The sequence below is a fragment of the Leptodactylus fuscus genome, chromosome 5 (genome assembly GCF_031893055.1).
Source record: "Leptodactylus fuscus isolate aLepFus1 chromosome 5, aLepFus1.hap2, whole genome shotgun sequence".
NCBI classification, from domain to species: domain Eukaryota; kingdom Metazoa; phylum Chordata; class Amphibia; order Anura; family Leptodactylidae; genus Leptodactylus; species Leptodactylus fuscus.
The window spans coordinates 38,001,785-38,026,421 of NC_134269.1; the positions used below are offsets into that span (position 1 = coordinate 38,001,785).

Here is a 24,637-nt window from a genome sequence, read left to right on the forward strand (position 1 = left end):
AAAAAAAAAGAAGTTACAGCACACCATGGAAAAAAAAAATCCCTTTACAACTGAACTTATCTTAAATGGAGTCTCCAAACAGACCTCAACCATGCAGGTAGATAGGTTAGGGGCACTTAAACCAAACTGCGCTCTCCCCATTGCCCTGATATCGCTGTTACCAATGTGCAAATTGGCTCTTTGGAGCAATGAGGGCGTTGGTGATTAATAATACCTTTGTTACTCATTTCCATATTGCCAACACAAATGACCCTGATCTATCTGTGGGGCTGAGTCAATAGGCTGGGGTCTGGTCAGACTCCCTTTAAAAGTGCTAAGAACACGTTTGCCATGTATTGCCACCTTTAAGAACTTTGTGTGCGTTTGCTGCCCCCCTATTGGGGTCTCCTTAGATCTCAGCAGTGAATATACAAGAGAACATCTTTTGATAGTAGTGACATACAGTATAGAAACTTTCCACTGTAGGAGGCACAGAGACTAATAATAAATGTAGAATTCTGTGTCACAAGGGCCATTTCCTTTTTCATTAACCAATTCTGTTCCTTATAATAAAAGCCTAAGCACATAATACGCCACAAAACTAACATGTCCTTGACGGAATTGATAAGGTGAATAGATAGCGTAGTATATACGCAATGGAAAACTGAACTACAAAAGCACACATTGTGCTCCGCTCTGACATCATGAATATGTGGCCCTATTACCAGACAACGTAAATTATGGCGCTCCCTCAGCAAAGCTGTTCATTTTGCTCAAAGCAACCAGAGCTCGGCTTACAGTTCTCAAAGTAGCACTCCCACAAAAATCTGTGCCAGTTAGAAAGGTACAAGATGCAAGTTGTAGTGAGGATAATCTTACTGGTGACGGTTTGAGAGTTATCCACTCCCTTCTAGTCCTTAGCTGCGTCATGTGACCTACAATAAGATTCTCCAACTGATACAATGTCTCATGTAAACAGGAAGTCAGATTCTCTACTCATTCCTAGGAGAAAGAGATAAGCGAGTACTGTTCGGATCAGCCGATCCAAACAGCACGCACGCATTGAAATGAATGGACGTAGCCGGCACGCGGGGGGTTAAGTGGCTGGCCGCCGTCAAAGCGGAAGTACCAGGTGCTTCCATTCATTTCAATGCATGCGTGCTGTTCGGATCGGCTGATCCAAACAGTACTCGCTCATCTCTACTAGGAGACTCACATCAAGAGAATCCAAGTTCCTGTCCAAGGTGTCTGGAGAGTCCTATTGTTGGTCACGTAACACAGCTGAGGTCCAGAAGGAAGTGGATAACTAACCGCTGGTAAGAAGATTAATGTGGGGTCTGTGTGATCTAAGACCAGCCTCTGCCCATCACACATGTATGATCATCCAGTTACATGGCAATTCTGGTATACAACAAAACTTATAGGGTTATATGACAGAAAAGCAATATCGCTTCAGTCATGGTGGCAGTGTAAGGATGAAAATCTACCATTGCCCCAAATTATTCCGAACAGAAAAGGTGGGATTCAATTTTATAGCCATCTTCTATCCACTGGATAGGTGATATCTACAGAGCAGTACTTTGAGGCTCCTGGGCCCACAACCTACCTTGTGCCTTTAGAATACTGGCATATTTGAGGTGGAAGGGTAACCTTTGGAGTATCTGCCACCACTGCACCAGTGGAGGGGAACAGAACCTCTGTCCTCATGATAAGTAGGGTGCAATCCCTAGAGCCCAAAACTATCTAGCATTTACTCCCTATCCAGTAGATAGGGCATTCTAGTAATAAGTTATGCCCCAATAGTCTACAGCAACATCACAGTCATATGTCCCGCCAGTTACAAAGCACGCAGCAAATATAAGACTGATAGTTATATGCTAAGAAAATTATAGAATAGTAAATTTTTTTTACCTTATAAAAATGGCCTCCAGGACCTGCCTGGGGCATGTACTGCGACATGTTCTGCTGTACACGATGCCCAGGATAGGAAGGGGATGGGGCAGATTGCTGAGGTGCAGATGGTGCATACTGACCCCCATGGGGTGGATACTGGCCACCTTGAATATACTGTTGAGGTGCGTAGTCCTATAGAGAGAAAACATTTAGCATTATTTCTAATGAGAAAAGATTAATGCACAGAAATAACATACATCTGACATGCTATAAAAAGAAACTTAAATATTTGATAATCCTATGGATGTCAGTTGAAGGTTGGGGTATCTAGGAGGGCTGGGTTAGGGGGAGTGGGAGAAATATACATAAAAAAAATCTTAATAGTTTCTCACTTATATATACACATATACAAATGATATGATAGTTTGTGTAATCTACAGAAACAAACAAGTCACAAAGGACACAAGGTATCAACAGGGACTGTTGCTTTGAACCCTACAAATTGTACAGCGCTGCGGAATATGTTGGCGCTATATAAATAAAGTGTATTATTATTATTATTATACATTACAAGACTTACCTCATTAGAGTAGGTCCTTTTTACTCCTTGACGTGGCATCTGCTGTCCTTGCAGCTGCCCTGGATAGCCATGGGGTGGTATCCTTTGCCCAGTATACATTGGGTTCATACTTGGCGCTCTTGCAGAGTTCATACTCATTTGAGCCATTCCTGCAGGTCCCATGACAGACCCCATACCCCCAGATGTCATTCCTCCTTGGATGGAGGGTCCTCGGGGCCCAGAGTGAGGCAAAAACTGGCCACCAAAATTATGAGCGGGACCCACCTGCGCAGGGGGGAAAAAAAAAATTACAGTAAATCTATAGAGTATATGCAGATTTAGACTGTTCATTCTGGAAATCACTGACAGTCCAAGATCACAGGTTTTACTAACGTAAGCAGTGATATGTCAGTCATTCTGACTTGACTTCCCCTTTAAGAACCACTAAAAATGTAACAGACATCACACAAGACCTGCATTTCGCTTCTGCCTTTTAGATGCAGTTTGACTCACAACTTACCCCGCCATACTGATTCATCTCCTGGGTCTGTTTTTCTTGTAGCGCAGCCACTGTTGCGGTCGCAGTTGCTGTCGCTGTAGCCGCCGCCACCGCCGCTGCAGCTGCCGCCTGTGTGAAGTCTGTGGGACCTCGTCCTGTGTGTTGGGCCATGCCCATTCCACCAGCTGCTGTGGGACCACCAGGGTAACTGCAAGTTTAAGGGGGGGAAAAAATTGAATTTAGCACAACGCAGGCTGTCATTTTGCAATTTGAAGGCCAAATCCAGTATATATAGCTTCTATAGGAATCTAAGCAAATGCATTTGTCAGTAATAAGCAGCGATCAGGGCATGCTGGGAGTTGTAGTTACATTTAAACCTGAGGAATCACAGGCACATGGCAACTCTCCATACAGATAATAGGAAATGTAATTTGCAAAGAGATAAAAGTTCACAGGCTGTTCCCTTTTATATGACTCCAGTGTTGAAAAACACCTGTCTTAGAGGGATGGGTCAATCTTTTGATAGTGATGAACTACCCTTAAAAAAAGGTCATCACTATCAGATAGGCAGGGGTCTGACAACCAGTGAAGAGCTATTCACAGAACTAAATTGAAGCAAACAGCTCCATCCATTGTGTGGTGGCCATGTCAGGTTACTGCAGCTCAGCTACCATTCACATATTGGTCATCAATATAGAGGATTATTATTATTATTGTTTAATAATAATAGGAGGATCTGTCAGCTCTTCTGACAGTAACAATACTTGTAGGCTCAGTTCACATGTACGTCACAGTCTCTGGCGCGTCAGAAATCCCAGACGAAAAAGTCCGGCAAAACCGGCTTTTTTTTGGTCCGCAGAAGTCTGTTAAAAAATAACGGACACCTGACAGACCCCAAGGTAGTCAATATGGGCTCTGAAACTTTCGGTCGTCTGGCGGACCGGTTTTCCATCAGCGGCGTGAAGAATGGATAGCAAGATGCAGAAGAGAACATGGCGTAGATAATCGTATTTCCCGTGAAATGACAGATTCGGAGCATCTTTTAGAACTGCGCCGTGTTATTCCTCTTCTATACGGACGCTTCTTTTACATAGGTAATAGCAACACCCAGTAAATTTACTTACACATTTATAAAGGGGAACCGTACAATGTATAGTCGTAAGAAAAGATGTTCCAGAATTGTCAGTTTATGGGGAACACAAGTGTGTCCTAAAAGTGGTAGGTGAGATGTGGCGACAGGTTCCCCGGCTCAATCACACAATAGATTCCCTACAAGTGGTAGACAAGGAGCTGATCATACAGATACATGAGGAGTCCTGTACAGTCACTGTGACATCCGCCTTGACTCTCGTCTTAAGGACACGGTGCGATTCCTTTGAGGTACCAGTTGCTAAGCACTGCCGACATCAAGGCAATGGCTGCACAACGCATTCTCAGAGTCAAACTTTGGTTTGTTCCTCTGATCACTGACCTCCCCAACAAAGCCATTCTATGAAAGGGGAAAATAAATAAAAATAAAACCTCCCCAAAACGATACCTGTTAGTATAGGCAGAGCCTCCTGGATATCCTCCACGTCCATACATGTTTTGCGGCAAGTAACCCTTTCCAGCACCACTTTCTGGAAATCCTTGCTGACCAATGAACTGAGGGCTTCCCATTCCCCCACCGTTGCCAGCCAGACCTGGCATGACTCCGCCTCCTGTGGGGCCACCGCTGGGCACCATGGGATTCCCAAGAACCTCCTAAGGAAGGACGCAAGCAACATTTTGAGAATTATTCGGGCTAGTAACGACAAATAAGGCGATAACGTGCATATTGCAGACAATAGTGAGAAGAGCACAGGGAGTGGCAGCGGAAAGGGTTAAGCGAAGCAACGCTGGCCAGGTCTATAGCAGGGGAGTGATGGAGGTGACGTCATGTGTTACCTGGCTCTGCGACGTGTTGCTCAAACCCCAGACGGTGGTTACTACGGAGAGCGATCCTGCAGGCTGATTGGTGTTTGGTTGCCAGGGAACAGAGTCGTATGCAAATGAACCATCACTGTTTAGGGGCAGAGGCGGGAGTTATCGGTGTGTGCGCGAAACATAGGAAAAGGTTTAGATACATCGTATACAGGAGGCTCAGAAACAAGAGATTATGGAGAGATCATTTACACATACAGACACGGGGAGATTCTCTGCAAGGATCAATTCCAAGACACGTAGACCGAATGCACACGTTTACAACCATACCATTAGATTTGCAAGGAAAAACGATGACCAAAAAAAAATATTGCATTGCAGATTCCTATGCTTTTCTATGTGGGAAGTTTGTAAGAGGTGGCACAAAAAAAATAAAATAAATAAATATAAAAAATATATATATATATATATATATATATATATATATATATATATATATATATATATATATATATATATATATATACACACACACACATATACACACACATATATTATATCTATCTATATTCATATAGTATAGTTCCAAAAATATATCTACACAAATAAATATATATATATATATATATATATATATATATATATATATATATATATATATATATATATATATATATATATATATAGTAAGCCCTCGCGGGCAGGGCCCTCTACCCCACTGTGCCAGCCGATCACTGTTAGTATGATATGTACCTGTATATTTTGTGTATTGTATGTAACCCCCAAATGTAAAGCACCATGGAAGTAATGGTGCTAAATAAACAACAATAATAACAATAAAAAAATAATAATAACTAACAATAATAACAATAAATAAAATATAAAATAAAAAAATTAATAAATTATATATATATATATATATATATATATATATATATATATATATATATATATATATATATATATACACACACACACACACACACACACACACACAATATATTTTTTTACATATAGGTATGTATAACATGTTGCACAACAATCAGCAAAAACAACCCTAGGGCTAAAATAACATAAGGGGTTAAGGATAATACATTGCCGGTACATTAAGAGGTACAATGAAAAAAACCACAGGTGCAAGCACAAGCGTCTAAGGGCTGTTACGGGTGAACACACAGACGCACAATTCACGCGAATCATAGCATTCTGGCGCTTACCTGTGTCCTGTGCCTGGATGAGATGGTTTCATGGGGTTCATTGAATTCATTTGCAGGCGACTGTTTTGTCAGTGGCTGCAGAGAGAGAGAGGGAGAAGAAAGAAAACCTCAGTCATCTATTATGTCTCTTTCCCCAGAGGCTTGTCACCGTGCACCTTTAAATTGCCCTGCAAGACTCGCTGCTTTTCCTTTCTTAGATCTCTCTGCAGCGTGTAACATAGATGTTGCATTGCTAAGCATTTTTATACAGAAAGGGTTAACGTTGTGCTCATCTGCCCCCGACCTTCCCTCTGGTCACATGACCGTGCATTCTGTACACAGGACGTGGAAGCTGGCACCATGCCGGCACTTGGCACTCATTATATAGACAACCCTTGATTAACCCTGGTGCTGCCATGGGTAACCAATCCATTGACCACCGGCACCGAAAAGACATGACCTCACCAGATGGACACCCCATCAACAATGGCATCTCCATCTTGATATGACCGACAAGGAAGCCATAAAATTTACATATTTGCAATTGAATTAATGTTAACCTGAGCATCACATATTATTAAAGCGCCTCGTGCCACCATATAGTGCAGGTGTGACAACCACAAAAGGAAATTCTGAGCGATGGAGGCGACATAATAAATATGGGGTACCGCCATCTCCTCAGGGTGTGCTCAGGAAGAGGGGGCGCAGGGCAGGGAGTGTACACAGGGGGACAGGAAGGAAGCAAGCAGAGGAGGGAACGGAAAGCAACGCATAGCGGGTGGGAGTAAGTAAAGAGCAGAGCTGGAAGTGGAGGTTAAATGGTGTACAGGGGACGAGTATCCTGAGGTGACAGGTGTCACAGTCTGCAAGTGGCCACCAAGACGGGTCAACACGAAGATGATATAGCCAACAATGACGGAACGGAGTACTGTAGAGATCCGCTGATAGTTACCAGAGGAAGCCAGTCCCTGAGCAGAGCAGAAGATAACAGTTTGTGGTTACAGCATAGTCATTGCCCATTCACTCGCTGCAGCCATATTGTAGGCAGAACATTCTTGGAAATATCACTTCACTAGACATTGTTGTCATCTATGAGTCACGCCATACATCCTGCCTCATGTCTCCGTGATGGACCGTAAATACATAGCTACGCCGAGTCCGGCATGATTTATTATTAAAGACCACCACAACTATGTGTAAGGCTCTGTTCAGACCGCTTTGTAGTGGTCAGCTATTACCTAGTCATGAAAGGGATTTCCTAAAACCCCGTTCACACCGTGGTGGTGAACTACGGGCTTCAAGGCCCGGCTGTGGCTTTTCAACATGAAAACCATTAACCTGTGTTATGTCCTGCATGTTCGCCACAAGACCACAAGAAAATGCTTGGTACGAGAGAAGAAAGTGCGAGAAATATCGATGTAATATGTGTATATAGGCACAGCCATGATGGCCGGACACCACACACATCAGTCCTTGGAGAGATATGGAGGCCGTGGTTTTATTAGGAGTCTGCCATATAACTAGTGGTAAAAAATTATCACATGGTCCATCTTTTTCCATAATAGATAGATAGGTCATATATCACACACGGGTCATTAGGTTTACAACTTCAGCCATGACATACACCAGAGATAATCCCCGAAACATTTCTCAGTCTCACGACTTTCCGTCATCACTTTCTCCTCTGGTATTATCGGGCATGGCCTGACATTGTTATCTATGGTCTAGATACTTTCAGCCAGGCTAATCCAGTGAATGGAGAAAGAGATAGCACCAAAGAGTGGCAGTGTAAAGCACTGGGGGTGTAAAGTCGCCCAGAGATGAATAGAAATGGAACTAAATGGAAATAAAATTTCTAAGTACCAAGGTGTAACACTCAGCAAACTTCTAAGAGGATTTAATGGTGTTGGTGTAGATCGCCGGCCTTTCTGTTCAATAGTGGGTTACATGGCTGCGTAGGCTAAAACATGGAGACCGATTGTTGGGGTAACCTGTTGCTATGCAATTACCTGAGCAACTATTACAACACATCCAAAATCACCTCGAGATATGTCTGATCTTGAAGTGGAAAAAAATTTCAGGGGGGGCCACACGGTGGCTCAGTGGTTAGCACTACAGCCCTGGTGTTCAAATCCCGCCAAGGGCAAAAAACCATCTGCAAGGAGTTTGTATGTTCTCTCTGCTTGCATGGATTTCCATCTCATACTCCAAAGACATAACGATAGGGAAAAATGTACATTGTGATCTCTATGTGGGGCTCACAATCTCCATAAAAAAAAATTTTTTAAAAAATAATTCAGTAATGAAAAGTCCTCTTGGACCCCAGAAGACGTCTTCACCTTTGTTTATAAAGTTTATAGCAGTGGTTGAGCCTGTGGTACCCACCGCAAATAAGTACCACTACCACTGCCCTCACCCAAGATGGACACCCACAGCCTTAGAGACATAATGAAGGCTTCCATCAGTACTGAAGGAGGCGTCCATTGCAGTTAGGCGTACCCCAGGGACGCATTACTCACCACTCTTCTCCCACTGCCAAGTGCCGTTGTCACATCAGGCCCCAGAGGAGAGAGGCGAATAATGAACGTGGCTCACCACTCACGTCTTCGGGCCATTAGACTACACGTGGAGGCCATTCTACTTAGTGCCTCTACTTGCAGTATAATGGTCCTCCCACTAACTAAAGGTGGGGGGATTGAGTGGACCATTACATAACGTGACAGAGCCTCCAAACAAAGCCTTATTTTGTTAACATTTATAGGCGTTGACTTCTTTAGGGGTACTTGGCTGCAGCTTTTTGTCACTAAGGAGTAGTTCGCTTGAAAAGGTTGACAAACACTAGTTTATAGAAGGTCCTGTGGACTGACAAATCGGTGTTTCTCTTACTTCCAGACTTGGGAAATAGGTTGACCACAAAAACCTGTAAATATCTTTAGAGCATATCCACATCTATAAATCACACAAGATACTTTGCCAACTTTGCTGCGGTATTATATTGGCTGCGGGTCACAAACACCATTCAGCCTTTAATAATTTTCTGCAATTCCAGAACGGTGACATAAGTGGCCATTCTGAGTAATAATCCTGTCACTTACTGGTCTGCACACGGTCAGCTTTTGGCCTTGGACACAGGAACACATCTTAAGACGAAAGAGATGCCAATATTTATAGGCAAGTAAGGTTCTCAAAACTGAAGCCATCGAGGCTTGGGTGACCATGAACTCTGATCTGAAATGGCTATCCAATGGCACATGGTTGGCCACAATACTGATCATCTGTCCATGGGATTGCTCCTACAAAATAATCCCTTTGGCAACACAAGAGACTGAACCCGCTGAGTTTTTGGGGTAGATCATGCCACAAACTTCGTTTCGGCAAACCATGGTTGAAATGATTTTAAGACGACTGCATTCTGCCATCGACCATTGATCGATTGTGCTCAATTTTTAAGAAACGGTCAACAATTGCCAGGTTTGGGTTATTTTCATCTTGTGTATGCTTAAATTGAGGGAGAAGTCTCCAGTCTAGGCTGTGTGTCTACATAAAATCCCTCCTCATCTGGGTGAATAAATCACTAATCACCATCGGGACAAGACCATTAATATAGATAGACCTTCATGGAGAAGCTGGACATGCTCCACTTCTCCATCTTCCCCCTAGATCCATCTTCCTTAGGTCGGTGTGCACAAGCGCTCTGCAACTTAGAGATCAATCATTTTTATGGATTACCTTTCCCCCGCTGGTCCCTCTTTATGATGTGTGCGTTGTATCAACGCAGACACGGACACGCACTTCCCATCGGATGACTATTTATCTAATAGTGGGACTCCGTCTAGAAGTATATTTGCAGACGCTCGGAAACCCAGTTGGGTCAGCAAAATCCTCCAAGTCTGCAGCCGGCTCACCTCATAAGAGAGCCCTGTTCAGCGGGAAAGTACGAGGGCGAGCGAGAACATCTGAGGGATACTTAATAGAAAACCACTTGTTTATAGATCCACCATGGTTAATATTGACATGGGTGTGGTTGACATATCTAGTCATACGCAAGGGCAAAACCAGGACGTAACAAAGCTTTAGGAACACATGGCGCTGAAATGCGTGGGGAGGCTGAACTTAGACTTTCAATACAGGCTGAACTATTCTATAAAATGATCCGAGCCTTGTCATTGTGAGCCTATCGTGCCTATATAGATAACCCAAAGTGGCAGTCTACAGGAAACACTTCGATATGGCACCACTGTTCTCTTCGAGTTTGGTATTACAGCTCTTGAACGGGGCTGAACTGCAACACCAGACAATGTATGGATAAGAGTGACACTGCTTCTTTAAGACGACGACCATGTTCTCCTCAACCAACTCATACAATCCTTTTAGGCTAGAAGTACACGGTGACTTTGGCGGCAGCCAAACATCACCGTGTCACCTTGTGACTCCTTCACTAATGTGAATGAATGGAGCTGCACTGCGACCACGAGGACGCTGCCATTCTAGTCGCTAACAAAAAAAAAAAAAATCCACTTACTGCTCGATGTTTTTGAGATCCAGTCAAGGTCGCAGCATCCTCAGAGTCGCAATTCAACACCCTTCACTTACATTTGTGAAGGAGTGGCATGGCCATAGTGCTATCCTAAAAGGGTCGCATGAGGTTAGAAAGATAGGATTGCCATCTTAAAGAAACAGTGCAGATTTTTTGGACTAGACTTTAATATAATTTTTTATTTTAATGGATTTAAAGATAGATAGATAGATAGATAGATAGATAGATAGATAGATAGATAGATAGATAGATAGATCCCCAGTATACCCTAAAAGATTCACAGCCTTACGTTCTCAATAGGAAAAGGGGAATAAGTCAGACACCTCTGGTGACTTAGTTATAAACCAACACGTGGTCATCTGCCAGCAGGGAAGACTTGGGTGCCCCCATATGCATTAGATAGTCAGATGACCCCAATGAAATTTGCTGGCTTAACCAAAATTCTAATAGGAACCTATAGTCACCATAGACCAGACCAATGGGCCCAGGATTACAAATCCATTCCATGAATTGGGTCACATCAGATCCAGAACAAATGCTTCAATTCTTATACATATAGGATGGCTTACTGAAAACCATTGTCTCCATTTTTCCAAGAAATGACTGGGAACAAGGAACAAATGAAGAATTCTAAGAAGAGACTTAAAGTTTGGTCCATAGAAGGATCAGACGAGACGGGAGGGCGTCTATAAACACACACAGGACAGGGTTAATAGCTGTATTGCAGTATGTACGGCTGGCATCTCTACACAAATCCTCATGATGCTCCCTCCTCCCTCCTCCTCCTCCTCCTCTCCCGTCATGTCCCTGGAACATCGGGTTCTGTCTTGTTCTCTCTCACCAGGATCTTTCTGTCCAACCCAAACACAAAAATGTATAAGCCCCCCCCTCCTTCAAAGCTCAGTGCCCCTCCATCCCGCACAGCCCCTCCCTGCACATCACACATAAACCAAAGGCTCCTTAAAAAGAATGCTGCAATCCACATTGTATCCTGTCCTGTGCCGCAGCATCCCCACGCCATACCCCACACATCACCTCCACCGCACCAAACGCAAATCTACCGCCTCATGCCATCCTTGTACCCAGACGTATAATACTACCCAATATAAAAACACGCCATTATAATAAAACTTTCATTTTTATAGTGAGCTAAATATACCGCTATCCCACTGTTCACAGTAAACTAGCAATACTATGGGGGTGGAGGAAATACAAATGGCTGCCAGAAACTGGTGTAGCATATGTCAGAATTGTACAGGATTAGATAAACACGGCAGCTTTCTTCCAGGAACAGTGCCACACCTGTCCATGGGTTGTGCCTGGTATTACGGTTGAGCCTCATTGAATACACAAAACTGCAATTCCACCAACCACCTGTGTACAAGTGTGGCGCAGTTTCTGGAAGAGGCTTATATAAAGATGTACAAATTCTGGATTTAGGAGCAGAGAGGTGACTGCGACCTCTGCACTCTAACCCCTACATAGTAGATGATCATAGTGGTGGTCTGGTGAGCGCCACTTCATCGGTCACATTATCCGTTTGCAACTCAGTCCCATTCAAGTGAATATGACAGAGCTGCAATACCTAGTACAGATGCTATAACATGTGTGGCGCTGTACTTGGCTGCAGTTTGTTCTAAAAGCAGATCAGTGGGGATTTCGGACCCCAACAGTCCAACATTGAAAACCCCCTTTAGTTTTAGACGCTGTAATGATGGCCACCCAGCTTTTCCGGAAACAAAAATACAGCTTTTAACAAAATCCCAGAAAAGGGACTTTGAATGCTCGGTGACATTTCTACTTCCTCGATATTCTGTACCGTGACTGCAGTCCAATTGATACAAGGCCGCACTCGTCCTAGTGTGACACGGCCTCGGTTGTGCACTGTCACAACCACTCATCAACAAGTCCATGTGACTCATGGACATATGACCCCGCTGTGATGTCACGACTCCCTCTAGTGTGGGTGTCAGGCGAAATCTCAATGCCTCTTGTAGCAAGAATGCACAAAAACATGTCCTAGAATAGATACATTTATGATTCATCCAGACACCATACATCTCTACACAGAATGTAGAAAAATACAACTCTGTAGCAGAGTGGAGTTTGTTATTAGACTATACTTACATGACCAACAATAGCAAACTGCACAGTGTGAACAGTAACTAATCATTTCTCAGGCTACCAACACCAGATCAGTGGGGGCTCCAACTTTAGGCACCCCTGCCAATCAGTGGATTAAAAAAGGCTGCCACAGTTGAGCAAGTGGCAGCACCTGGTATTGTACATAGCTTAGTCACATCCACTCGACTAGGACTGAGCTGCAGTACCAAGTACAACCACAGTGAATAGGATGGCGCTGCTGCACCACCTTGCATCAGTTGGTCTGTGGTGTTCTGAGCAGTAAGACCCCCATTGATCTGATATTGATGGCTTATTCTAAGATCAGACCTTAAACTATAAAAATCCTCTAGAACCCCCTTTTATGGACAGGTTGTAATGCTTAATTTCCCCCTGTGGTGGCGCCACTAAAATTAAACCTTTCTGCTGGCCTAGATTATAAAGGACAGCTAATCGTTTGGGGTTTCCAGCAGCAGGACACCCAGTTACCAGTTTTTTACCCTAGTCTGAACGGGCTTTGTGGCCCATAGATAGGATATGTCATAAAGTACCACTAGGGGCAGACTGCTAGGACCAGCACACTCCCCAAAACAGGCCATTTTTAGCCCAAATTGCAGAGTTATGGAAATGGCTGACAAAGAAAGGCTACAAGAATGTCCAAACAGTGGGGGAATTTACTAAAAGTTGTACGTCAATAAACCGAGATAGCAAGCTGGTGAAAGCAGCCATTTTCTTGTGGCCCCGGACATGCGCAGTCGGCTCTGGCCGAGGCCTAGAAGATTGAAAGCCAGGACAGAAGAAGGCACGGGGAGAGGATGTTCCAGAAGATGGAGGAGTCACTGGAGATTTCTCTCGCAGCATTGGGGACGCCCACAGTGCTGTTTGAGCGCTGAGGACCGCCCCCAGTGCTGCGAGAGAACTCATTTGCATACTGAAGAAAACCAGAATTTCTACCGAACGGCGCTGCCGAGAGGACATCTAAAGGTACAAGAATAGCCTTTTGTAAGGCTACTCCTATGTGTTAGAAAAAAAAGGGTATACAATGATAGGATCTCTAATAGTTGGAGGCACCTACACATTCATGCCCACAAGTCTGCCCCGTGCTTAGGGATCACATGCCGTCCCACAACACATTATCATGAATTCTGCAGACAGATCTAACACGTTAGTGCTGGGTAAATATTGGTTTAATGTTTTTCTCATCAGTTCCTGCCACTTCGGAGCTCACAAGAGGTTCCAACAAACACGCAACAAGTATACAGACTACTAGAACTCAGGGGTGATTTAACGAGATGTCAATTAAAACTAAGTGTATAATGGTAGAACCCTATATATATGAATAATAATAGAGTCCCAATACGACAATGATATGCATACTGGCAGGGTGAGAACCAGGACTGGTAAACATACAGCTGGGGTAGAAGTAGTCATTAACATCCTGGGACTGTTTGGCTTTGGGATATTGACACATCAGTGTATATCAAGGCTTAAAGGGTTTGTCCTGGCAATAAATATTAATTGACTTCGATCAGGCAAAATGTAACAAATCTCTCAACCTGAATTACTGTATATACTCGAGTATAAGCCGAGTTTTTCAGCACTATTTTTTTTTTATTTTTTTTTCTATGACCAGCCACAATAGTAATGTATAGAATCTCCCATAAAATAGTGAAAAAAAAAAAAAAAAAAAAAAAAAAAAAAAGCTTAAATAAAATAAAGTTGTAAATCCCTCCTTTCCCTAGAATACATATAAAACTAGAAAATAACTGTGAAACACAAACATTAGGTATCCCTGTGTCTGACAGTTCCCCTGTTCCGTCAGGAAGGGGTTAATAGGAGCACTGCAGATACCCTATATTCAGCCAGGCTGAATTCCAAGTGGGGGGAAAAAAAATCCAAGTCCTCAAGCTCAGGGAAGGGGCAGACAGACAGATGACCAAAACCATGGTCGCACATGCTCAGTAGCTCAGTCCCACCCCTTGATTCCTGCTATTGGGCATACTAGACAATAAGAATCGGCGAAGTAGTACTGGACACATCAGGTTGATTTTCTGAAATGAAATCAGCAAAAACTGACATACAAGTATTTTTTTTCCTCTTGCAAACACGACTAAAACAAGGGTTTCGAACCTGGCTGAGCAAATGGGCCAGAGCTCTTAGGGTGTCTTCACACGATGTAACGTGCCGCGTGATCTGGCACATATACGGCGTGTGAGAGTTTGCGCGCCGTAAAAGCTCCCATTCATTTCAATGTGAGTTAGGATCATATACGCCACAAAATAACGCGGCGTATACGATCCTAACTCCCATTGAAATGAATGGGAGCTTTTACGGCGCGCAAACTCTCACACGCCGTATATGTGCCAGATCACGCGGCACGTTACATCGTGTGAAAACACCCTTAGGCCGCAGGCTTAGAGTCAGATTGAGGGTCTTTTCTCCTCATTTCTGCTGATCCAGCTCACAATGGTTACAGCCTCGGGCCACATGCGGACAGCATATAAGTAGGCCTGATCTAAAGAGTAAATGTAATAATGTTATAGGAGATCTCCAGGATAGTAGTATTTCTGCTAAGTGTCTGAGGCTGGTCTTACACGACCATAGTTTAAGACCGCAAATGGTCCACAATTGAGGGTTTTCAATTGCGGACACATTATATTCAATGCAGCCTCTTACATCACTGGATATTTTATCTGTGGTGTGGCCGGGCCGCAATCGTGGTCCGCAATTTATACAATATGTCCGTAATGGCCGTAACTTACGGCACTGCACGGACTCGCCCATAGAACTCTATGGGCGAGTGCGGCAGTTTACGGGCATCTGCGGAGTTTATGTCAATGATCAGCAACTTGCAGACCATAAAAGAATTACGGTCATGTAAAACCAGCCTAATACACACTCTTGGAGAAGTCAGTCAAAATCTTGGGGAGGAGGAGCGGTCTTGATGTTGGATTCCAGTGTCTTACAAGGGGTTCTCCAGGGAGGTTTCGACACAATCACTCACAGGGAAAAAGAATGAACTAGGTGTTTCTGGGCTGGTTCTGACTCTGGATCAAGTGATCAGGACAAGCCCCCAACCCCCTTGTTCATCTGCATCCGCTCCTGTTTTTACGGATAGTTACCAGTATTATGTGGGCTGGCTGACTAGATCAATATAGTAAAGCTAACTACGGTAGCAGTGAACAAGGGGGAGGAGGGAGGTGGTGGAGCAGACTTGGGGGAAGGGCTGGTTCCAATCATGTGATCCCAGAAACCACAAAATAAGTAAATGTTGAAACCCTCACTAGAGAATCCCTTTAATACACAGACTAGAGACACACCCCTGTGTACCCGAAATCTTATCTCTGGTGTAAACACGTATAGGATATTGTGGGAGTTGGAGAACTACCTTAAACTGTAGGAACTGGTAGCATAGCAATAGTTGCTGTATACACCCATCAGTAGACTATGGGCTGCATAGAATACTAAGCAGCAGCCTGTAGTCTGCTGACAGATTCCCAGGGCTGTGGTGGCTTATGTAAACCAAAGTAGGCCCTGGAATTATGGAATTGTTATTTATGCAAATGCAAGATTTGGTTGGAATACTAAAGATGAATCAGTCCGGATACACAACCCGATTTCAGTCCCGACACCCCCACCCCAATAACACCTCAGCTATCTAAGCCCAAATCTCCTGCCCCCCTGCTCCTGACCACAGACCAGCCTTATCTCTGTCCAGTTTCCCTCCTTTGTCCCCCTATCTATCCCGCCTTGAACAATTCTCTTGCCCGTCACACAAGATACTTGGAATTCTCCCAATTATTTAAATCCACAAGACTTCTGCCAATTCTCTCCCTGCCCCCTCCCCGTCCAACCTGCTGTGCAAAGCCTGTGCCTGAGGTTGCATGACTGTCACACCTCCCCCGTCTCGGCCCTATCTGTGTCACACAGGCAGGCACTGGATGAGGAGCTTTATAGCCAGTGCCACAGGGCAAACATCTAAGATCAGGAGGAAGGAGGTAGTCCATCATGGCATGGCCACAGGAGGAGGCCATCGCTCACGGGGCGCTGCAACGGAACCATCCGCAGTGGCAGGACAATTTGTATGAAACGCTAAGTACATCAATACCCTGGGTGCACGACGCACAGTGCGGGGGCGGCCATGTGCACTCTGTACCGATGTACCAGCATAATGAACACAATGCCTGAGCGAAAGCCCTAGAGGGGGACAAGCAGCATGTGGAGCCCAACACACAGAAGCCATTCAAATACAGCACATTGGCACTCCGATATCATATTCCCCGCATACGGTGGACATTTGGAGGGGGAAGGGTTGCAGTGTCCCACCCATGTCAGCAGCTTAAAGTGAAGGCCCATTTTTTATTTTTTTTTTTTTTTTTAACGCCATAGTGTGCAACACTGTGCACCAAGTTCTTTATATACCTTTGGTGCTCAGTTTTCCTGGTACAGAGCTCCAAATCCCTTTATACAGAGGTAAACAACAAAATTTTAACTACCGGCAACTACCAGTAGAGGGAGATGATTACAGCAATCTGCTTTACTGTAGAGTTCAATGTATCTGCCGTATACGGTGGATGAAGGCAGCCACAATACTATCATCCACCAGATATCTCATGAAGATCAGCCCTGTAAAAGATGACCGCCTAGGCCAGCGAACAGGGGTGCCTTAGAAACCCGCCAGGGGAGCCACAACACTCATGCATATGTATAAATTTGGTAGGAGTGCCCCCAGCCTGTAAAGGATAGGAAACGCTTGCTACACAGTCAAATAATTGCCACAACTCTGACTCCAACGTGTCAGCGGTGTCTTAAAGGCATGGTCACATGTGGCAAATTTTGTTTCAGACTAAAAATCTGTTCTATAGACCTAGTTTACAAGTGAATAGGGTGTGGCGGAATTTGGTCCAGAAAAAAAAAACGCTTCAGGAATTAGGAAGCAGTTTTTGACATGGAGGCGGTTTTTGGTAGAAACCGCCAGGCGGTTTTTCCCTCCAGCACAGCCTTTAAAAACTGCGTTGCATTTTTTAGCAAAAAACGCAACAAGGTTTTCCCATTCACTTGTATTGAATCCATCTGAAGAAAGGGCAGCTCGCTTTTTTCCCGCTAGCGGAAACAAACCACTAGCGTTAAAAAAAAAAAAAAAAAAAAAAAAAAAAAAGGACAGCTAGCGGTCTATATAGACCTCTATTGTGAGGGGGCGGATTTTGAGGAGGATTCAGTGCCAAAATCCGCCCCCCTCTTGCCCCATGTGAACGGGGCCTAACAGAGCAGACAAATCCCTGTGCAAGTCTCCAAAAGAATCCTTCACAGAAGTTTCTGCTGCGAGTGAACGTGCCCTAAAACAACCCTTATCCATGTCAGGTTCCTGCAGTACAGGAAAGCGTCCCCAAGTGTCCTGTGTGAATTGTGTGGTATTGTTTTTGCACAACCATGGCTCTATTCACTTCTATGGGGCTGATGGAGATCGTCCTTAGGCCATAGATGTGATTGGAGTTATGCTCAGCTTCATTTACACAGGGAACTCCCATTCTCGTAATGGCTGGGGTTCCCTGCAGTCGGACCCCCTGTGATCAGACACTTATCCCCATCCCACAGATGTGTCTGGACCACATGCCGGGAGCTCTCAGCACATATGCTGTATAGCAAATGGTCCCAAACAAACACCATTATCTCCCTTTATAAAAACAATTGTGGTTTAAACCATATCCACATAAAACATCCCAATATATAGACTGGTGTGAACGGGGGCCGACGTCTGTGTGCAGTCTTCTACATGTACGAATAGTGGGGCATCCTGAAAATGATAAGTTTTATTCGCTTTACAGCAATAACCTCCTTATACATTTCTTATTTGCACCTTCAGGTCTCAATGTAGTATATGAGGAAGAAACTAACCTCACAGATGGTAGACCTTCCCTTGTCTGAAGATGATGTGGTTTCCTTTTCCTTTAGAAACCCCCATAAAGTTCTCGGCAGGCCTCTCGCACTCTCACTACGGTCAGGCCTGCAACAGTTACCATGTTTTCCTCCTCGGTCAGGTTACAAAAGATTCAAATGTTTTGGACGTCATTACCTGCATCCAGCTTTTCTAGGGTCCTGAATGGCTAAACACTATTGTACGTATTAGGGAACATTTCATATACAGCTTTATACCAAGTTAAATGTATCGCTCAGGGCCCAGACGGGCGACAACCCTTGCGGCAGAAGACTTCAGGACATACATTTACTGGGAATTTTATGGGAAATCCTAATTATTGGTATAAAACGGCACAAAAAATAGTCACTGAACATAAAAGGACCAGACATTTCTACATCTATGCTACACTTTCTATGTCGGTGGGGGAAGGGGGTCTCAGACATTGGCTTCCTGCTGACTTTTATAACAGGTCATAAACCGGTTGTCAAGAAGCCAGGCAACTCCGAAGTGACAAACCTACAACTGTGTATGAGGGTCAGACTCGGGATACATGGTGAAATGAAGTTGCATGACACGTGATCGCAATGTCTGGTTACAAAGGTGAACGACCACCCAAAATTGCAGGAAAAAGTGGTCTATTAGAGAGGTGATCTTCTCAAAGAAGGTGACCACTATGGAAAAGGGAAAACAGAAGACGTGGTCTGGGTAAGGAGGTCTTCTCAAAACGGTGGTCTTTTGGAGAGGAACCCGTAAGGTCCCCAAATCATACCATCCTACATAGACCAGGGCTGTAGACTTGGTAGGTGGAACAAGCAACTCAGACTCCGTTCAAACCACCAAAAATTGGTGAAGGGAAAAGTCCTACATGGATAACTTTCCTCTTTGACAGTTTTAGTTTTGGAACAGCGGACCTCATTATAGTCAGTGGGGTCCGCCGGTGTCCATATGTAACCGGTAAACTGGAAAGTAAATAAGCAACAAACTATACGTAGGATCAGGCATGTTGAAAATCCAGTATGCCCAATGGGTATTTTACATTCTTAATGCCTTTACACGTTACACTGATGTCAGGTTTGGCAGACATTCATCTTATGTGTATGGCAAACTTTAGCCTCAAAGCAAATGGCCCTACAAGGCTCTACACCCCATAGATGTGGTACAGAACACGTGTTCTGTATTCAAGTCATAATTCTAAGGGAGACCATCCCCAAAATATACCGATCAGCAGCGCCCCACTTGGTATTGCACAGTTACCAATGAGCCTGTCAATGAGTAACTTTATAAGTGACTTGCATCACCAGTTTCTTATCTGGAAATCCCTTATATTTCAGGCGATGAGATCACAGGCCCTGCTTGTTACAAAATGTGGAAGTTCACCAAGCTCACCCCTTAACTCCATGTGTACTGATCAAGACCAAAAACTAGTGAAATACAGTTATTGGAGGATAAACGGAGTTTCCCCGGTTCTTCCCAGTAGGATTAGGAACGCCATGCCAGCTGTACGCCATCATGGTCTCATCTTGTGGGAACGTAAAAATGCATCAAGAGGAAAGTTACCGTATTTCAGAATATTGCGGCGAATTTTTTCTATATACACACACAGTTATTGATTTGATATAAGTGCGGATCAACACTATATAGGTGGAAATGCAATATAAGAAATAACAGGTCAAATTTCCTTCGATTTAACCCCCAATTTATTTCATCGGGTGGCTACAAATATCTAAAAAAAATCTCCATGCTCTACAAGTAGGGGAACACTTAATTTCTATACGGGACAACAGAGTGTGTGAAAGCCGTCATACTTCTGTAAATGAAGAGCAGCCATGACATCTTCAATACACAGAATTCACACGAAAAGACGCAGTCTATCTAAGAATCTATAGCTAAATGGAGCACGATGACCGCCCACGTTATTTCCCTCAAGACAACAAAAATTCACAGAGTCCTATCCGTGATATAGAAGGGGCTCCAAGTGTAGGTTATTTTTATTCCTAGCAGCCGTGTTTCCCTTTTAAGGCCTGAAGTATGTGTCTTTTATGTGCGCTTTATAAAGCTATGTGGTAATACCATGAAACGACAAGTAGAACATGCCTGCTCACCTAAAGACAGCCATGGACTCTTATACGTCAGACACGACGGCAACAAAAATGTCAATAGCACCCCCTAAATACGGGGGCACAGGCCTGAGTACAGTGGGGTATTCCACATGGATTTGGGTAATGGGAGAGACCGAAATCTGGGGAGGGAGAGGAAAACAATGGAAATCAAAAGATAAGGGGGGAATCTAATTGGGGGTGGGGGAATAAAAAGGTTGGAGAGTCCTCCTGTCACCACAAACCTGTACCAAGCAGAGTTGTGGCCAATTTTGGGTGGATGCAAAAATAAAAAAAATTACCGACTCAGATGTCAAAGTAAAATGATGAGATATTATACGATTATTACAGCCGATAAGGAAGCATAGCGATTTAGTTACGGTGCCCAAATATACGGGGTGGCACCTAATACTTTTAGGGCTCGTTCACACAGGGAAAGAGGGGGCGATTCTGATGCAGAATCCAACCCCCTCACAATAGAGGTCTATGTAGCGGTATGTTCCGGCTCACGGAAAAAAAGTCCTGACTTTTGGCGGATTCCGTGGCCGAGTCAGCCCCGGAAACCGCCTCTCGACAGCACCCTCCGGACTAGGCCCATTCATTTGGGCCTACTCCGGAGCGGGAAGCGTCTGTCGAAAGTCGTGGCAGGCGCATTTTAGGCCTATTTTGACACGGCTTCCCGCATCAGAATCAGGAACAAAATACGTGGTCCCGTGCCCCGTGTGAACAAGGCCTAATAAAACCTCAGCACCCTCGTGTACATATGCTGCGGTATACAAGTAGCAATGCACATCTAATGCTTACCGTTTGGGCCATATAATTGGTCTTCCTCAGATGTGTACTGGTGCAGATGCAATATCCATGTCTTATGTACACGAGAGTGACGAGCTTTTATTAAAGTACTATACAATTCTTATATACCGTAGTTTGCTGTAATGTATTTTATGTTACATATTTACCTTTATAGGATTTTCATCATTAGCTTTTTAATGAATTCAAGGATCTTTACTACTTCCGACTAATCCTGGTTGTCAGCTACTTATGAAGGAGTCGGTCAGTGGAAAAAATAAAGTCAGAGTTGGTGGTTTGTCCTACCAAAATCCACAGTTCTGGTACCAAGAAAATATTAGTTCAGCTTACGGCTTTTTTATATGGGCCAATTTTAGGATATAAGTTGCCCATCAAAACTACAGGGGACAAGGAATAGTTAATACAATCTCTCACTGCCATACAGTTTACTCATTCACTCGATTACTGGCCCACGTAAAAAATAAATAAATTTATAATTATACACCTCTTCCTACTGAGTACATATACATGCCCAGCCAAGCCTGCAGGGGCATGTGGGCATGGGGAATATTTGTCAGCCGAAAAAGAGGTAGCTGTCTAATGTGATCGGCCACCTTACACTAAGGCAAAAGATGATATATGAGTTAGCAGAATACTCATTTGGCCAAAAATTCTCTCAAAATCCACCCCCCCCCCCCCATGCCTGATCAGTTGGGCAGGCATGTGTTCTAAAGAAGAAGTGGGGAGAAAGACAGTGCTGGACAGCTCTGATGGTAGAGTATCTCCCCAAGCATCAGGCATGATAAAAATCCAACATGTCCAACACCACTTGACATTGGGGGAGTGTTTGGAAGCATTGGAGACATTAGATGGTTGGCCAATCCCAGTAAAATTGGAGTTATTGCCTGACATCAGTCATTGTCCTTTTCGGTAAAGTCTCCATAAATTCTACCAAAGTGTTCCTTTCTTGAAACTCAGTGACTACCAATATGGCGCCACTACAGCTCCTCACAGGTTTTTTTTTCCTATCAGTATGTCTTTGTAGAGCTGGAGACAGGCTGTGGATAGCTGATGGTTTGGCCTACCAACCCCACAACCCTGGATTTCCCCCCAATTATCCTTAAACAGAATCTAAGCTTCGCAATCTTATGGGAAATGGAAAAATTAGTTCAAGGAGAAAATTATATAAAAATATAAAATCTAAATACAAAAAAAAAAAAAAAAAAAAAGTCAGCCAGTCCCCGGCGCTACAGTGGTCAGGGTGGAAAAATACAGACCTTGCAGGGCGTTGGTAAATGTTAACCTACCTGCTAATCATTGATAAACATCAGGGGGTCTCGCAGGGAGGTATTAGGCAAACATTCCCCCTCCCCATGAGGCAAGAAGTAAACCGGTATAGGTGCCAGAAATTCCTGATGAATATTTAGAGATACAAGGCGGCATCTGGTAAACATTTACAAGTGGGTACGTTGGCAAAAACCGGAGACACTACATTAAACAAGAACATAATCTGTACTACACCGGTACGTCCCTGGACTTATGGAAACTGTCACCAAGAACAAATTAGCAGCGTGTAATATAAAACGTCGTGTTCTAATAAAGCCGTGTACCAGGCAACAAACAGGCAGCAATTAACATTACGGAACGCAGGTAAAAAGAGGTTACTAGAGTTCATTACACCACGTCTAAGACTACACAAATAGCCAAAAGGCAATGTACACAAGGTGGCTTTGGCCAATAAATATTGGATGTTCCCATCATTAGACTGTCCCGTATACGGTTCAGGCAATGCTCATCGTCAACTATTGTTCGGGCCTACAGCTATTCCTCTTGACATTACTCACACTCGGTTCAAGGATGTGTATGGGTTCTCAACATCAAGAGGAAAAGCTCAGTTGAGAAGGTTGAGCATTTTGAGAGTCCGCTAACCCTACCAAAAATGGGTTTGACCAATGTTAGTCTAATGTGTATGGTGGCCTTAAATTGCCCGAGATTCTTCGGGCAAGTAGGGCTTAATGTACGTCAAAGTCCTGAACCTGCCGCGTAGTCTCAAGGTCAGATTCATCTTCTGTAATTAATACTACTTCAGCTGTATATCACAGGATCCGATCATCATCATACAAGTCTACTGACCCAATGGATGAAAAATAATCAAGAGAAAGCCAAAAGGATCAGTAAGATTTTATAGGCTCGTAGAAAAAGTTTTTGGTTTCTACTGGACTTCCAAAAATTATTTTAAATGAACTTCTCTACTTAGATGATCCTCAAACATGAATACGGCTCATCACACTGGACATAAATAAGGTATGTGGATGTGAAAGGTCAATATCAGTTTTTGGAAAAATGTCTAAGCAATAAATATCAAAGCAAAAATTCCTTACATCTAACCAAATATCTTATAATACCTAGACAACCCAATCCTTCTCCAAACAAAAGGAGTTTTGTGCTATCTTGTAGATTCTACACACTAAACCGTAGCGATTTGTCGGCTATTATCAGCCATCATGACTCTAGAGGTCCACCAGAAGACTTCTCAGGTACCTTCTCTTGAGGAGTCCTAAAAAAGTGGGTGAAGGACCTAGATAATGAAAACTTGCCTCCAAATTGTACATATTCCCTAACATACCTCCAGCATGGAGTCACACTGATGAGTAGCACGGACACTGCAGAATTTTTGGGTGGAAAATCCACAGCATGCTATAGTGCCTGAAAACTGGATTAGATTTGTCTAATAAGTTCAGATCTGCAGCATATCCGTTCTTTCTGCAGAATTTTTATATCAGATATTCCCCGTTTCTCCATTGAAAGGTGAAATCTGTGGTGAATTCTCAGCGCAATTTATAACAAAGCCTACATGGACTCAACCAATTGTCACGTACAGGTCAGTGAAAAACGGAAGGGACGGCATTCAGATGGCAGCCAAAGACCCATACGATTGATTGAATGAGCACTGGAAGAAGACATTCCTGAAGAAGATGGAGGCAGCGCTGGAGAGTTCTCTTGCAGCATTGGGGAGCGCCCCCAGTGCTGCGAGAGAACTAATTTGCATACCGACAAAAACCGGGATTTATACCGAACGGCGGCAGGGAGAAGACATCTAAAGGTAGGAGAAGAATAGCCTTTCTTAAGGCTATTCCTATGTGATAGTC

General features: G+C 43.7%; 1 protein-coding gene across 3 annotated transcripts in view; it reads right to left on the reverse strand.

Annotated features, from left to right (window-relative positions):
• Positions 1-24,637, reverse strand: part of ZMIZ2 (zinc finger MIZ-type containing 2) — a 111,956-nt gene that overhangs the window by 15,305 nt on the left and 72,014 nt on the right. For all 3 annotated transcript variants that reach the window (XM_075272953.1, XM_075272951.1, XM_075272952.1), the window contains 6 exons: positions 6,050-6,124; positions 4,857-4,971; positions 4,468-4,673; positions 2,952-3,138; positions 2,453-2,716; positions 1,891-2,064 (listed from right to left, as the gene is read on the reverse strand). In XM_075272953.1, the coding sequence (XP_075129054.1) occupies positions 1,891-2,064; positions 2,453-2,716; positions 2,952-3,138; positions 4,468-4,673; positions 4,857-4,971; positions 6,050-6,099 (996 nt within the window). In that variant the 5' untranslated portion in view covers positions 6,100-6,124. The remainder of the gene's footprint in view (positions 1-1,890; positions 2,065-2,452; positions 2,717-2,951; positions 3,139-4,467; positions 4,674-4,856; positions 4,972-6,049; positions 6,125-24,637) is intronic.